The sequence below is a fragment of the Spea bombifrons genome, chromosome 4 (assembly GCF_027358695.1).
Source record: "Spea bombifrons isolate aSpeBom1 chromosome 4, aSpeBom1.2.pri, whole genome shotgun sequence".
Lineage (NCBI taxonomy): Eukaryota > Metazoa > Chordata > Amphibia > Anura > Pelobatidae > Spea > Spea bombifrons.
The window spans coordinates 47,551,561-47,568,477 of record NC_071090.1 but is presented as its reverse complement, the minus strand read 5'-3'; the positions used below and the strand labels follow the sequence as shown (position 1 = coordinate 47,568,477).

At 38.5% G+C, this 16,917-nt stretch overlaps 1 protein-coding gene across 1 annotated transcript in view; it reads right to left on the bottom strand.

Moving 5' to 3' along the window:
* TRHDE (thyrotropin releasing hormone degrading enzyme) overlaps positions 1–16,917 on the bottom strand; it is a 330,613-nt gene that overhangs the window by 219,999 nt on the left and 93,697 nt on the right. Inside the window, exon 3 of the mRNA XM_053465546.1 lies at positions 7,467–7,593. Within this exon, the coding sequence (XP_053321521.1) occupies positions 7,467–7,593 (127 nt within the window). The remainder of the gene's footprint in view (positions 1–7,466; positions 7,594–16,917) is intronic.

Genomic DNA, 16,917 nt, shown 5'->3' with positions numbered 1-16,917 from the left:
TAGAGGGTTAAAAGGCATATCATGGGGCACAGTGGCATATAGGGGGTAGAAGGCACTTCTGGGGTAGATGTGCATAACTGGGGGGCAGGTTGGAAAATAGAAAGAAATAAAACCAAAATATTCTTCTCAAGCATAGCTTTTATTAAAAAAATTGTTTAAATGAATTGACATTAACTGGTAAAACTTTTTTCCTATAGGGTCGTCTTATATTCTGGCTTTTTCTTTTTTTTCCTAAATTAATATTAAGATTTGGGGGTCGTCTTATAATCGAGCAAATACGGTAGTTGCTGACAGACGAGGGAAAAGATATATTAAGCAATTATCTAAGTTGGAAAAACGATATAAAGTACCCAGAAGAGGAACCTTATCAACTTGCACCTGGCAAAACCTCCTAAATGAAAAAGCAGGAAAATTAGACAACGACGGATTGAAAGATACTGTTAAAATCTGGCTAGATTGTAGCAAAGAATTTAAATCGTTAGATGGCGAAGAAATGTATGATGAAAAGCACTCAAGATATCTGTGTAAAATTCCAATGTCTCATACGCCACCGCTCTATAATGGCGCCGAGTCGTCGGACAAGGGGTGGAGCTGCCCAGCCTGTAATGCAATGACATCAGGAAGCCGTCGCTCTTGTCTGTACTGTGAGGCCCCCCGCCCCCTGTCTACTCCGGCTACTTCACCAACTGTCTTCAGTGGAAAATCCCCACCAATTGCCTGCCCCGCCTTCTATGTTATATCCAGTACAGGCATCGGCGCCATCTTTGTTAACTGACAACGCCCAAAATTCTGGCCTACCTCCAGCTCCATTATCTTCTATGTCTATTCCCACAGTGTCATTGTACCCAGTAGTTAATCCGGATGGCACATTTGTATTACCTACCCAGATTACAGCACCCAGACATATGGTCCCAATTATGATAATGGCAAGCGGTGAGGAAACAAAGAAGGAAAATATATCTACTAGTGCTGTTATGCTTCCGGCCCAACACCAGGCTGAGGGAGGCCTACTACTCCAGGAAGGCAAAACACTAGAAAAACCTCAAGCAGTACTATTTCCACCCACTCATCCTGTAGTTACACCCCCGGTACCTACACCCAGCACTACTGTCCCGTTAATGATGATGGGCCCGGAAGACAGTGTAGAAGGGGAGGAAATAGATACGGCCGAGGGCGCAACAGCTGCCCCGACCCAATCCAATGCCAACAGCGGTATGGTACTTAAAAAGGGAAAAAAGTTACCTAGACCGAAACCAATAACTAAACCCCAAAGAAGAACTAAGCCCAAACACACAAAGTCCCCCTTGGTGGGTTTTGACCCACCTGTTCTTCTTGCTGAGGAGATGGGAGCTAGACCTAAGCACCAACCTATTTTCACTGATGAAGAAATAGGTACTCATTATAGTCTATCAGAAGAAGAGGGCTCAGAGGAGGAGGAATCCCGAAGCATTTACCATGGCTTACCTTTTGTACGTTCCCCTATAGGCCATCGCCGTATAAGACATACTCGACAATCTGATACCGAACAGCCCTCAAGTACGTCAGCCCCTCAGCCACCATCCATTGGGAATACAAATCCCAATAATCCGTTTTCTTCTCAATTCGCTGAAATTATGTCTGCAGCTATAGTACAAGCCACCCGACTCGCCACAGAAAATGCTACTCCACGAGATGGTCTCGCTTCCACGGAGCCGCGTTCCAAGTATGTAGCATTCAATCCGCAACAACTGTATACGATTGTCAAAGATCTCCCTGAACCTGATACTCATCCAATGCCATTTTATCGAAAAGTTTCACAGGCCTGGATTACCTATGGATGTACCTGGTCTGACCTTGTTAGTATTGTCCAAGCCAAAGCAGGAGATTACGCAGATCTTATTCTCAACCAAATTATACGAGACCCATCTTATCTATCTTGCGATCCCAGATCCACTGAATCAGGTCAACAGTTTATCAAGCAACTGGAAATCTGGGCGAAGGACAGATTGTCCGAACAAACAGTATCTCTACAGGATATAACTCAAGAAAAAGGAGAGTCAGTGGAGAAATATGCCTACAGAATCAAACGACATTTTCGTGATCTAGGATTCTCACTCCAAGAAATGGCACATATTCGTATGTTGGGTCGTGCCCTTGTAGACGGCCTCCGTTCTGATCTCAACAAAGTACTCACTACCTGCTGCCCGGAATGGAGGTCAATGGATCTCGAAGTCCTTATACAGGTTGCTAAAGGATTGGAGGCAGGAAACAGCAAGAAAAAGTCCGCCATCGTGGCGGTAATGACCGGAGCCGACGCCACTAATGAAGCCACGGACGGACATCGACAACCTCGTAAATGCTACGGATGCGGAAAAGTCGGTCATCTTAAAAGAGTATGCCGTAGTCGCCATCTGTGGGCCGCTTATCAAGCCCAGAACCAGAACACTCCACCTCCTCCTCCTCAGCCATAGGAAATAGGCGAGCAAATGGAGGAGGGGGACTCTATTTGTATGGCCGTCTCCGCCCCTTCTTCCGGCCCTTCCCCTAAGATCACTCTTAATGTAGCCGGAAAACATTGCTCATTTCTTGTTGACACTGGCGCTGCTCGTAGGGTGCTTTGTGAGACGGATGCACACCCATCCTGATTATCTAATATACAACTCCCCTGTAGTGGGTTAGAAGGCGTGGTTCAACACAACCCACTCACACGCCCCTTACCCGTCACAAGCTCTTCAATACATCTGCCTTCATCTACTCTAGCTCAATTTGTGGTCAGTGCCACTTGCCCTTTCAATCTTCTAGAAGCGGATTTTCTCAGCAAAATCCAAGCTAATATCTCTTTTACTGACAATGGAACTGTCACTCTCAATACTACTCTCGCCCCTGAAGAAACCTGTATGCTTATGGCAGTAATACATGATCCACCTCAAGATGAGCCCCCAAACTTTCTAAACAAATTGCTTGACAATCTTCCAGCTATTTTGTGGGACTCAATGTCCCACCAGTACAAATTGTGCTTAAGGATCCTAACGTTCTTCCATACAAGGCCCAATATCCTTTATCAGTGGCCCAACTAGATGCAATATCTATTCAAGTAGCTGCACTCCTAGAATCCGGTGCAATAATACCTACTACTTCTCCTTGCAATATTCCGCTGTATCCAGTCAAAAAGAAGCAGATCAAAGGCCAACCTCCAGTGTACAGGATGGTACAAGATTTACGCGCTGCCAACGAAGCCACGGTTCTGGATACCCCTATTGTGCCAAATCCATGATCAGTCTATCAGTCACTGTTATGTCTATTGAGTATGTGGAGACATGAAACTGCGCACCAGATTAGAAGGTAGTTGGACTGGTGAATGTGCACTGGCCAAAGTTATAATGCCGTTATTTATAATGTCGGAAGAGCCAGAAGCTGTTGAGGCCCAGTCTACCCTGTTCCGTAAGAAACGCAGTGTCTCAAAAGCCCCCGAGGGAAGCTTCGACCCCCATGTGTATATAGATGCAATAGGAGTTCCTAGGGGGGTCCCAGATGAGTATAAAGCCCGAGATCAAGTAGCCGCTGGTTTCGAATCCATTTTTCCCATTGTTACAATAAATAAAAATGTTGACTGGATTAACTATATCTATTATAATCAGCAGAGATTTGTCAACTACACCCTAGATGCACTCCAAGGACTTTCGGATCAATTGGAGGCTGCAACCCAGATGACTTTTCAGAATCGTATGGCATTAGATATGATTCTGGCAGAAAAAGGCGGAGTCTGTCAAATAATTGGAAAAACTTGTTGTACTTTCATCCCAGATAATACAGGCCCCGACGGAAAAGTGACTAAAAAGTTAAATTCTCTAGGAGACGAATTAAAGCGCAACTCCGGAATCGATCATCCATGAGCCGAATGGTTTGGCTGGCTCAAAGGATGGAAACAAGCTCTGGTCCAGCTGGGAATAATTTTACTGATTATTGTGATTATTGTCGCTTTTATGCTATTATGTGTAGTCCCTTTTCTTCGACGTCTATGTGATAAAATGCTTGCAGTAGGCGAAACTACCCAGTTAATGCTTATGTACGATGACACGATGCCAAGCTTTGCATCTTCTTATGAAATACCATTTAGTTCGATAGTTCCCCCTGACGGTAATCCCCGCCCCGTGTAGGGACATATAGATCCGAGGGACATGTCCAAGACCTGAAACTGGGATTTTATCCAATAGGGAAAATTTGTCGCCACTGCAGGTGAAGAGGATGCGGGATTATGTCCGGTAGGATCTGTCAGGATTAGGGACAGTCGGCCATCGTATATTCAAGGGGGGACTGTTATGGAACTAGAATATATCAGCAAGAAACGCTTATTGCTTTAATGAATATAAGCTGGCTTCGACCAATAAAGGGTTACACCTCACGCAGATACGTGAGAGACGCAAGTAGCAGTGTATTCAGTTATCTATATTTTACTAACCGCAAGCGCCATTCTGGCTATATCTAGTTGCAGGAAAGTATCTAATATTTGCTTCTAACTGTTTTCTATCTTTCTGCCTATTTCCGCATAGTTTCAGGATTAACCAATTAATAAGCTTTACGTAACCTGACGTCCCTCTTTCCTGACACTATATAATCTATAATATAAACAAAATAAAGCAGAGTGATTTTGGACCTGACCCAGAGTGTGTCGTGTGTCTTATTTCTCTCTCCGTGCACGTACATTTATATTCACATAATTTGGAGCAGTTCAACAATTGAAGAAAGGCTTTATTGGAAAGCATCCAAAACAATCCATCATGCAAAACCACGAAGGAGGCATCTGATCACTGTCATTCATTTTCTCTCACACTCTCACTTAATCCCTCTCGTTCTCTCTGTATGTCTCTGACATGTTCCTGTCTCATTGCATCACAGCTCCTCTTCTTCTCTTGCATCTCTTGTTCTTCTTTCTTCTTAATTTTTTCTTCATCTGCTGCTCCAAAAAGTATTCTCTTTCTTCTTCTCTCCACAGTTGGAAAGGCTTAACCCCTTCAATCCCCTATGGACGTACCGGTACGTTCAGCCCTTCTTGCAGCGTTAGGGACACATCCGTTTACATGTCCGTTTACATAAGTTTATTGCGCATTGAGTTTCGACAACAAACTTTTGTTAGGAAATAATTCGATTACTTTTTGAATACATATTTCCTGGTTTTGGATGCTTTTCTGGTTCCTCTATTTTCATTCGTTAATTTTGATCATATAGAAGTTAATTCATGTTTGATTTTACACCACACACAGATGCCCCAAATACATCAAACCCTAAATGATTAAATGGGAATTGTTAGGAAAGCACAAGCTGCAAGGAATGCCTTTTTGGAGGGCGGCATTTAGACTTCTGTAGCCTAGTTAAACATCTAGAGCTATGCTTCCTGTACTAAAACGAGCGACCCATGCATTTATACAATATAGTCTATTACTTATTCCGATACTTGATAAAATCATATAGTACAACATGACATTTATCTGAAATCTGTAGTTGTATGGACCTATTTTTGTGCCCTGTATTTTAAAAACCACCTGGTAATCATGATCATGCTGTTCTCGGCTACGGCTACCCAGAGCCTTCCCTCGCGTCACGCGGCCAGGACTGCACACTGACGTCAGCAGGCGGTCTCGCTGATGCCGGTTCCCCGTTTCCGCTGACATCAGTGGACGGTCCCGCTGACGACGTCGGTCCCGCTGACACCCCATTTAAAGGAAAAATGGGCGGGGACGTGTCTTTACCCCGCTCCCGAGACCCGGAGGATTCGGGACTTGACCCGGAGAACCGGAGGAGCAGCGCTCACCCGGCAATCTCTGGGTCAAACCCGGAGACTTCCCAGGTATAATCATGATAAATGTATGAAGGGGACCAAACCCCTCCTGAACAAATTCCGACCAAAGCATTCTCAACAACTAATGATGATTTAGGAAAAAAAGTACTTTAGAAACCATGTAGAATCACAGTTGCTAACAATCAACACTTGGAACACAAATATTTCTTATTGTGCCACACAGTCCCGCAGTCAAAACAGGCCGATGGCGTTGTGGAAGGCACTGAAGGTATGGTTCAGGACTTGACTGGGGAAGAAAAGCGACCTTGGCATTTTATGGCCAGCAGTCACTTATTGAGATTTGTGGAGCTGCTGGTTGGATACGTGTGGCTGCACATTATGCTTTTCTACTATACCAGTGAGCAACTAAGAGGATCCAGCCATGCATGCTGATGCACAGTGGGGATAACTATGGTATAAAAATGCAAAACCAATATTTTATTCTATATTTCATCTCTGGTCATAGCTAATATCAGATCCCACCAAAATGTATAATTCAACACAAAATATAATGCCACAACTATAGTTACTTAAGATCTAATTTATTGTGAAAGCACAAATCTATAAAATATCTATAGGATCTGTGTAGTACCAAAACTGAACTAAAATAAGAAATAAATGTAGACCAATTATAAGTAAGGCAAAGATGATCACATATATCTTATAGATAAAATGCAATAAAAATATGTGTATGTATATAAGACCATACCATATTGGACACATATTGAATATCATATTCAAAATTAATATAGGAAAACCAAAGAGTGTAACTTGCTTTAAAATATAATACTTACTTAATCATCAGTTAATTTTAGATGTTTAGGGTATTGCAAGTCTGTGAAATCTGCATTCCACTCCACGACCTTTCCTTGATATAGAGGGTTTGTATTTCTTAAATTCTTTCTGACTGGAGTAGCTGGACCATACATTTAATTAGGGCATACTTAATAAGGCCTCTAGTTTCACAGACGCCATTTTTGTTTTTGTGTGATGTATAATATGGTAAAATATAATGTAAATATTTTCCAGCTTAGTATATCTGACAGCACGCATTCTGCTTCTGGAGCAGCAGTAAAAGAATCATAAGCCATCTGCCCAATGTGCCAGATGGCCATTCCAGGCCTGGCATGGATCTTGCTGCAATCCCCATTATGCCAGCCTGTGTGTCACAGTAAGTCTGCTGACCTATTGCTAGTTGATCCGCTATCACATTCCTGTTGTCATCACTTCACTTTCCCAAATGGAATTAGACAAAGAACACTCTGTATTGTGTGGTAGGACAAAAAATTGCCTCCAAACAGGTAAAGAAACAATTTATATCCACTTATTTGTGATTTCTACATCTGCTCTATGGATTGTTGCATCTTTTACACACACATGAATAGAATATTTATGAATTAATATTCAATTTCTATGTGCCTGCAGTGATTTTGCATGTTTTACTACATAGAAAAAAATAAAACTTTTGTTCATTAATGATCGAACCTAATTTCAAATAATTAAAAACCTGTATTAAATGTATAAATCTTCAGTTTTATTTGGCAAGGACATTGATTTTGGTTTATCCTGATAAAACATGTGACTCTGAAATGAAAACTTTAACTCACAGAAAAACAGTGTTTTGTATTAATTTTAAACCGTACGTTCTTACCTAATTTTGGCAAAGAGTAAGGAACCTTAAAATAATCTTCATAAAATTCTAGTAGTCTTTTTGTAATGTTAAGGGAATAGTCTCCAGATCCTCTTCTAATTGCATCTGGGCGTGCATATAATCTCACCTGTTAGGTAAAGAACAAACAGTTATTTTAATGAACATTTGACTACATGTACATGAGTAACACATTTCAAATGAATGGCAAATGGCTTGGTGTTTATTATGAACAATATGATTCATCCCACACTGAGTTGTAATATTTCTTTAGTTGCCAAAAAAGATTTAGTACATTTCAATCTAGAAAATATTTCAAAGCAATTACTCACATGTGCTTGCAAGAGAGGTGATGCTACACTGGATTAGTAAAATGGCTGTCAATTTTAAATGTACATGTCATGGAATACTCAAAACGAGGAATTTATTATTGATTTTTCGAAGAGTGAAAATAATACTTGACAGTACAAAATGCTACCTAATATATCTTCTTGTTTTATGGCTCACATTTTGCTAAAAAAAAAAAAACAAAAAAACAAAAAAACAAAACTGGGCAACAAACCACATTATTATTATTTTATACATGCAAGCTGGTAATATTGCCTATAGACCATTTCAGCTACAGAGCACTTTTGTAAGAAAACGATAGCATATACAACTTATTTCATAAAAATATGTCTTTTAAATGTAGCATGGAACTGGAAATATTAAGAAATCAGGTTTTGCAAGGAAAAGTTTAAAATCAAAATACAACAAATTAAAAAAATATTTTTCTCTCTTTTTAATCTATTTTATTCTAGCAATTAGCTAGGACTACATCGACTAGTAGTTATTTTTAACCCAACATAACGAGTCCTGAATCTTTGTATAAGCAGAGAAGATGGGAAGACAGGCAGACTGCTTCTTGCACGTTCTTAATTTTGCATAGATTTCTAAAACAAAAAAAAAAAAGTGAATGGTGCACCATCGGCACTGCATTCATTTGAATACCCATGTGTTGATGAAGCTTATTCTTTCAGTGCTGAAAGAACACCAAATATTACTTTCAAAGTATTTTAGACAGAGAATTACAGAAAGGACACATTGCCAACATGGTATATGACATGATTATTTATATTTGCTTTGCATTTAAAACATGTGAAAACAGATATTGTTGTCCTACTTATTAAAATTCCTGGCAGAGAAAACCAGAGATAGTATTTTAGAACAATTTTTCTGACCAGGAATTTTTGGGGACGTGAAACCCTATCTTGACTCTAATTGCCCAAATTGCCATCTTTTTGTCTTACAATCCACTAGAGGTAATCAGTATATTTTGGTCATTGTAGACTATGCTACTAGATATTCAGAGGCAATACTTTTGAGAAATTTCTCGGCTAAAACTATTGTAAGAGACTTGTTACATTTTATTTTTCCCGGGTGGGGTTGGCAGGGAAAATTGTATCTGATCAGGGCACTCCTTTTGTTTTAAAATTAATACAGGAAGTGTATAAACGTCTAAAACTTAAAGCAGTACATACATCAATTTATCGTCCATGAAATTACAGTCTGACGGAATAGTTCAATAAAACCTTAAAAAAAAACATTCTAGGGGAAGAACATATTAGAGTTTTCTACTCATGGAACAGAGTGACAATTCTTGTACCAGTAGTGAGGGCTCATATGGAAAGGGGTCCCAACAGCATTATTATAACCAGAGGGGAAGTGAAAGGAGGTTTAACCCTGGGCATAGAGTTCTATTAACCATCTCCGAAAGAGGGCCAAAGTTTAATACATACATTTGAATATCTATTTCCTGCTGTACTAAATTGATAGAACATGATAGAATTACTAGATTTGTGCATTCGGATTCGTATGTATGGGCCACAAAATTAAACACAAAATTGTTATTGGTCTATTTGCACAAGTCTATTAATTACCACCTTTGGTGCACCAATTACCGTTTTTTTTTTGGTCAGGCTGTGACATCACAGTGATAATAATACAAGAAAATAAAAAACACCCTCACGTGTCTAAGTTTAAACATCTGTGCCCGAGACGTCCGGAATCCTTTAAAGAAAAAGCTGAAAGATAGAGGAAGCACTCCTTCGTTTTATTTTTAATCATCTTTATTAAATAAGTTGTGGAGGAACAGGAGGAACAAAGATTTAGGTTGAGCCGTGAGGGAGCGGCGAAATACTTATAACGACGCGATTACTTCGACGTGCGACCACGCTGGGATGATGGAAGTAGCGCGATCGCGTCAATGCGTGATAACGTGATGACGTAATCGCCCGAGGACGTGATTGGGCTGGAACACCACCGGGAACCTTCAAAAATGGGACAAACGGACGAGGATTTATAGACTGCAGCTTTATTCTACTTTGTTTTATTTTTATATTTGTACAATATCTGTATTCTGCTCCTGAAGAAGCCAACAAGTTTGGTGAAACGCGTTGAGAGATCTTTTCCATACAGATACTTCTTATTTCGCTGGATGCTTGTTTCTATACTGCGCTTTTAGCATAACATTTCTGTTGTGCCAACTTACATGTGAGTTTATCCAGTTTTTTCTTATTAAATATATTTTCTACAATACTGCACCATTGGTGGTTTTCTTATCTACATAACAGAATTTATGAAGAACAGTCGCTATCTGATGAGCCTCTTTTACAAGTTACTCTTGTGAGTGCAATATTTATTCGCCACACAGATATATTTTTGAACTTATTACACTATTGTATTGTTATTTTTCTCCACATGTCCATGCGCCCCTTTTGTCGATATACTGTGACATCACAGTGGCTTATCTTTATATATATGATATATATATATATATATATATATATATATATATATATATATATTTTGTGCAACATGAGTGAAAATATATATTTTACATCTTTAGGTGAGAGACTTCAAGTTAATGATCCAAATAACTCCCAAAAGCAGAGCTTTTTATTCAAAAGGACAGCCGCTCCTCCGTCCTGCCAATCCAGGGTGAGGGTGTGCCTGGACGCAGGTACGTAGAAGCGGACGACAGAGAAGGTATTGAGATATACAGAGAGAGAGAGTGAATGAGAGTGTAAGATAATGTGAGCGTTAGTGGAAGAGAGTATGAAACAGCATGGGGAAGTCAATGAGGGTGGGTGACTTTAACAAGTAACAAGTTACTTTTCCAAGTGTAAAATGCCCTGCAATTTTTGCCTGAACTAAAAGGGCAGGAAAGGAAATTAATTGCCCCAAAAACAGATGGACCAAAACAAAAAGAAAAAATGTGTCCTGCAGATCTCTAGACCCTCACATTGATTATTGTGTACAGTCATTAATATTCAAGATGTACAGAATGTTGATATTCTGAAGAGAGTTCAGAGAAGGGCTCTAAAATGGTAAATGGTTTTCAGTAAAAAAAGTTGCTGAGATTTTAAAAAGTCTAAGGAATGTATGCATCTGCATTTAACATGCAAATATGGCTGAATTGGGAATTATATAACAGATAACAAAAACATGAAAAACATTTTGTTTCCCCAAAATTGTTTTTTTCATCCACACGTCACCACTAGTATAAAATGAGATATTCAAAGAGTTATATATGCTGTTACATATTTTATCATACACATTCTTTTGTTTTTTGACATATTGACTTTCACTGTTTTTTACCAGCTTACCTTTCAATATTATTTGCATTTTATAATCAAGAGGGTTTAGGGGTTATTTTATTTCAGTATCATATATTTTGATGCCCTGCATAATATTTGTCATTAATTTGGATGTGTTTCCCTTATTTTGCATACAAATGTAGGAATATATTTAATGCTATATTAGCAGCATTTTTATTTTATTTTTATTTAAAGTTGGATTATACATATTACGTGGTTGTGATGTATTACTTTATGTTACATGTTACTGTATTTACAGACCTCTCATTACCACCTCACGACTTCAGAAAGGTAAGCTATGGGGAGAAAGGGGAGAGATAGATGGTATGGTATAGATAGTAAGGAAATGGAGAGATAAAGAGAACGATGTAGGGGAAGAATGAGAAAAGGGGGAGAGATGGTGAGAAGATAAGAGATAATGAGAAAGAAGAGAGGTGGGGAAAAGGGGGGGGGATACAGCAAGAATGGGATATATAATATATATGAGGGAAGAGATGGACAGAAAGGGCAGAGATAAGGAGATAAGGGAACATTATGAGAGGTAAGAGAGAGTGTGTGTTTTGAAAGTGTTTGCATGTTAGGGCAAGTTTGTCTAATGGCAAGCAAGTGTGTTGATGCAATTTGGGTGCTAAGGCAAGTACTGTGAATGCCATCTGGGTGCTGGGCAAGTACTTACTCTCATTGAATGTAACAGATGGCTGGGACATTTTGGCCTGGCGGAGAGGGAAGTAAGGCCAAGCCCACACTTGCACTCAGTAACATGCATGCATTAACTTATTTTGTGTATTGCATGTCTTCAACCCTGAAAATTCAATAGTACATGTCACCTGCCCCCCCCCCCCAGGCATGTTGGACCAAATTAAACCATCCTTGTCCTCCTGATTTCATGTTTGTTTTAAACTCTGGCGACAGAGTCAGATCAGGCTGCAGGTAGACCTTTGTTAGAAATGGGCAACAGTTGAAGTAGTTCATGTTCTTGAGACTACCAAAGATAAATGGTTATTGAAAAATCTGAATCGATGGACCATGCAAAATGGGGAAATCGGGTTACTCTAAAATATATGAGGTATACAATGTGTTGCATTTATATACATTCTAACAAGTTACTATATTATTCAGTTAAAGTTTAACAAATAGAATAACTTTAATAAAACAAGTTTTATTTAGACATACATGGGGATACATTTTGTATTTGCATTTATATGAGAAATGTATTCTTTTATATTTGTTGATATGGAAGATGCGCAAGCAAGATGCAATAAAACTGGTATTACAGACAGGATTAGTGAGATTGCATTTTGCCTTTTATGCAATGCATTGTTTTGCCTGTTCAGATCAAATGCATACACAGTAGCAATTTGCAGGGAAAAGTAAACAAAAAAGTAAAACTATGTTTCAGATGATTTGATTAGAAAGTATGAATATATTTGATTAGCATATTGAGAAAGCATACATTATTACTAATAAGATATTTTTTTTATAAAAATAAGACCTGCTATTTTTCATTGCTTGAATTAATTTTGACTGTGCAGCAGAGGGCTTCCAATGCTGAAAATGTTTAATCATGAAAGAGAAATTTTTAGAAGGAAATTTTTTCACTGTAAATTGTGTATCAAGCTGCTGGGGTTGAATAAAAAAAATTAACTTTAACACAGACATATTAGGTCTTCATGAATTAGTGTATATTTGTTATTCACTTGCAAACTATGTCATCTCAAAGTCTGAGTGGATCGCTCCACACCTAAGTCTATGGCACTGTTTGTCTAATCATTGAAAATATGCTGCAACGGCTTATGCATTAAACATCCATATTTCAGTGCAGCATTTCTAAATTCAATTAATAAAGATATCATGGTCATTGCTTTTATACATATGCATGTATTCAATTATTATTAAATTATTCAATCTGATACTATGTACTTCTGTGCATTGTGGTATTCAATTTGTTATTTTCATGCATCATGACATCGCAGAGTTTATATTTTCATCCTTTTTGTAATATATTTTTTCTTTTTGAGATGAAAGGGTATCCTTAGAAGGTAATATGTGGCTTTCTACTGAGAACTTAATTATAGACAAATAAAAAGCACTGGACACCAATAACATACTGTTTCAAATATTATCTGCAGGAAGGAGATCACAAAGACCTGCTTGTCAGGAGTCTAGAAAACGTAACTAAAGGGGGTTCCAAATGAAGAAGATACTTAACAGCCTGTTTTTCAATTTTCTTGGCAAAAAAAGGAGACTTCTTTAGCCCTTTTATAGTTAATTCAGAGAGAAAGGTAAACCGCTGGTTGTTTTGTAGTCTGGTAATTGTACGGTTATAAAATGCATTGCAGCCATGTTGTGCTTTAAAAGTATATCACAATAAATTATGAATACCAAATTGTAAACACAAAAGATGTTAATGCTTATTTGTAAGAAATATATCCAGAGATTCGGAGATGGCTATATGAATAGCAAAATAACATGTTCTATTACCCTTATTGTAGATTCTACATGCCTCGTGGCATGCAGGTATTATATTATTATAAAATGTATATAGCACCAACAATTTGCAAAACATTGTATATTGCATGATATGTGACAAACTGAATGGGTCAAGCCATGAGGTAGAGTGCCTCGCTTGCTAATCAAGTCCGTAATGCATAACAAGTATGGTGCCTGAATTTTGATATATACTGTACATATACAACTCCTTTGGCCTCTGTATAGACATTGTATGTATATATATATATATCTATATATCTATATATATAGATATATATATATCTATATATCTATATCTATATCTATATATATAGATATAGATATATAGATATATAGATATATATATATATATATCTATATAAAACATGCGGTATATATATATATATATATATATATATATATATATATATATATATATATATATATATATACATATATATATATATATATATATATATATATATATATATATATATATATATATGTAAAACGTGCGGTAATACTTATATCCAGCCATACACACACTAATATTGTGCTCAGATGAGGTAACTATATTTGCATATGTGATGACACAATTAATAGAATGTATTTAATTATATAAAATGCACCTGATAATTTCCCTTAAATACACTAGAAATTCACCCTTTTCTTGTACCTGGTTTCCTGAAGCACAGACACACAGCAGAAAAATAACAATCTGGAAGCTGTGTGATTCATTTTTGTTTTATATTTTAAGTTATAGATGACAATCTTGTGTCCTTTTGTGTAAAAATTTCTAAGAGGACAAAGAAAGTGTGAAAATATACATAGAAAAATTATCTGCAGTAGTATAGACCAATAACAATTATAATCCATGTTTTTGAAACTTACTGATGTTGCATTATTGCTAAATATTTCATTATTAAATCAGGAACTAAACAGGTTAAACATTTATGCTCTTCTTGTGCAAGGTTTTTAGTGGTGGTTTGACATAAAGCAGCCTTTAGCATATGGGTTTAAAAAACAAATTAGAGTAATTTTTCATGGACATTACCTGTGAAGTAACAAGTATTTCCTTTATTACACTACATTTACTTATATAGAGCCAGAAGCTTCCACAGCACTGTTACAATTAGAGGTAGTGAAAATGAATGACCATTAAAATGACATAACACACGTTAACACATGCTGGTACAAAAGGTGGAGAAGGCCCTGCTCTTGTAAGCTTACAATATAGTCGGTGGTTAAGGTGGGGGGTGAAAGAGTAGGAGGGGACTGCTTGGACGAGGATGAGTTGATTGAACCAAGGATGATAAGTAAACGTCACTGAAAGAGTTTAAAGAGGTTGATGATCTTGCAGGTGGGACGTAAAAGAGATTGTTTAGGGTTGGTGTAAGGATACCAGAAAGAGATGGTATGTGAGGGAACAGGGTCAAGGGGCAGATGGTGAGGTGGGAGGAAGAGAGCACATCAGAAACCTCAGTAGGGTGACTGGAATGAAGCAGTTCAGGGTGGCTTGTAGCAGGGAAAGGGGTTGAAGTAGCATATGATTAACACTGTGGGGGGAGGATGTTATCCCTGATAATGTGTTTTTTTTTATTCTTAAAATGGGTAGCCGGGGTTTGGTGCAGAAGCGGTGGAAGGTTAGGGAGGTGCTGGGGGGACAGAGAAGGGTGCTAAAAGTGGAAGACAGATTTTTAAGGTTATGGGAGAGGGGGGATATTATTGAAACAAAATAGGCGTTTCTAGATTATAATTTGCTGATCAAAGGGACGCTCGAGCCATCATATACAATGTTCATGGGGTAGTCTTTTGCAGATGCATGAGATATTCTCCAGAATCTTTCCATATGCGTTTGCACCTTTCCCCAGCTACACGCTTTGCCTGCATAGTCTACATTAGATTTTATTGGCTCTTACTAGAAACCATACATGAAATTAGAATACCGTATTTGCTCGATTATAAGACGACCCTGATTATAAAACGACCCCCCAAAAGCTGAATATTAATTTATGAAAAAAGAAAAAGCCTGAATATAAGACGACCCTATAGGAAAAAAAGTTTTACCAGTAAATGTTAATTCATGTAAACTATGTGAACAATTTTTTTAATAAAAGCTATGATTGAGAAACATTTTTTGTTTTTATTTCCTTTTTTTCAACCTGCCCCCCGTTATGCAAATCTGCCCCAGAAATGCCTTATACCCCCTATATGCCACTGTGCCCCATGATATGCCTTTTAACCCTCTAAATGCCACTGTGCCCCATGATATGCCTTTTGACCCCCTATGTGCCACTCTGCCTCCAGAATTGCCTTATACCCCTATATGCCACTCTGGCATTTAGGGGGTTAAAAGGCATATTATGGGGCAGAGTGGCATATAGGGAGGTATAAGGCATTTCAGGAGGCAGAGTGGCGTATAGAGGGTTAAAAGGCATTTCTGGAGGCAGAGTGGCATTAAGGAGGTTAAAAGGCATTTCACAGAGCACTCTGCCTCTAGAAATGCCTTATGCCCCCATTTAACACTCCATCACCCTCCAAACTTACCGGAGCTTCTGAGTCCCCGGTGCATAGTCCGGGCAGCGTGTAGAGCTCTTCGCGATTCGCGAAGACAACTTCCGCTGCAGCCGGGAGGAGGTGCGGTTAGCGGCGGGGGTTGTCTGCTAACCCCACCTCCTCCCGGCTGCACGGAAGTTGTCTACGCGAATCGCGTAGAGCTCTACACACTGCCCGGACTAAGCACCGGGGACACAGAAGTACCGGTAAGTGGGGGGGGGGACAGGAGGATCCAGGTCCCCTGCATGGCTGCGGGGGATCTGGATCTTAGTCTCATATTCAGACCTAGTTGGGGTCTGATTATAAGACGACCCCGATTATAAGACAAGGGGTATTTTTCAGAGCATTTGCTCTGGAAAAAACCTTGTCTTATAATCGAGCAAATACAGTACTTTATTTCCTGTTGGTTAGATTATGAATCAATTGCGTGATATTTATGTTTTTTCCCAAAGCAGGTTACATGTTTTATAATTAAAGGGTGAGATTTGTTGGTACTACATTAATAACCTGTACCATGTACGGGATGTATATATAGTAAGTGCAAGGGACTGCCTGGTATGGATTAAATATTTGAAAAAAAATAGGGTTAATAGGGTGAATATGTCTGTATTTTAACAATTTCCAGCTATTTGTTATTTTTTTATAAATGTGGATTGTAAATTAGCATACCACAACTTCTTCTTGAGCAGTATATTTGTGAAGGGGTGGGACTAGCCATGCTTAGGAGTTGGGTTTGCCCCAAACAGCCTTTATTAGGAAACACCACTTCCCTGCCCAGAGAAAAAAAGATT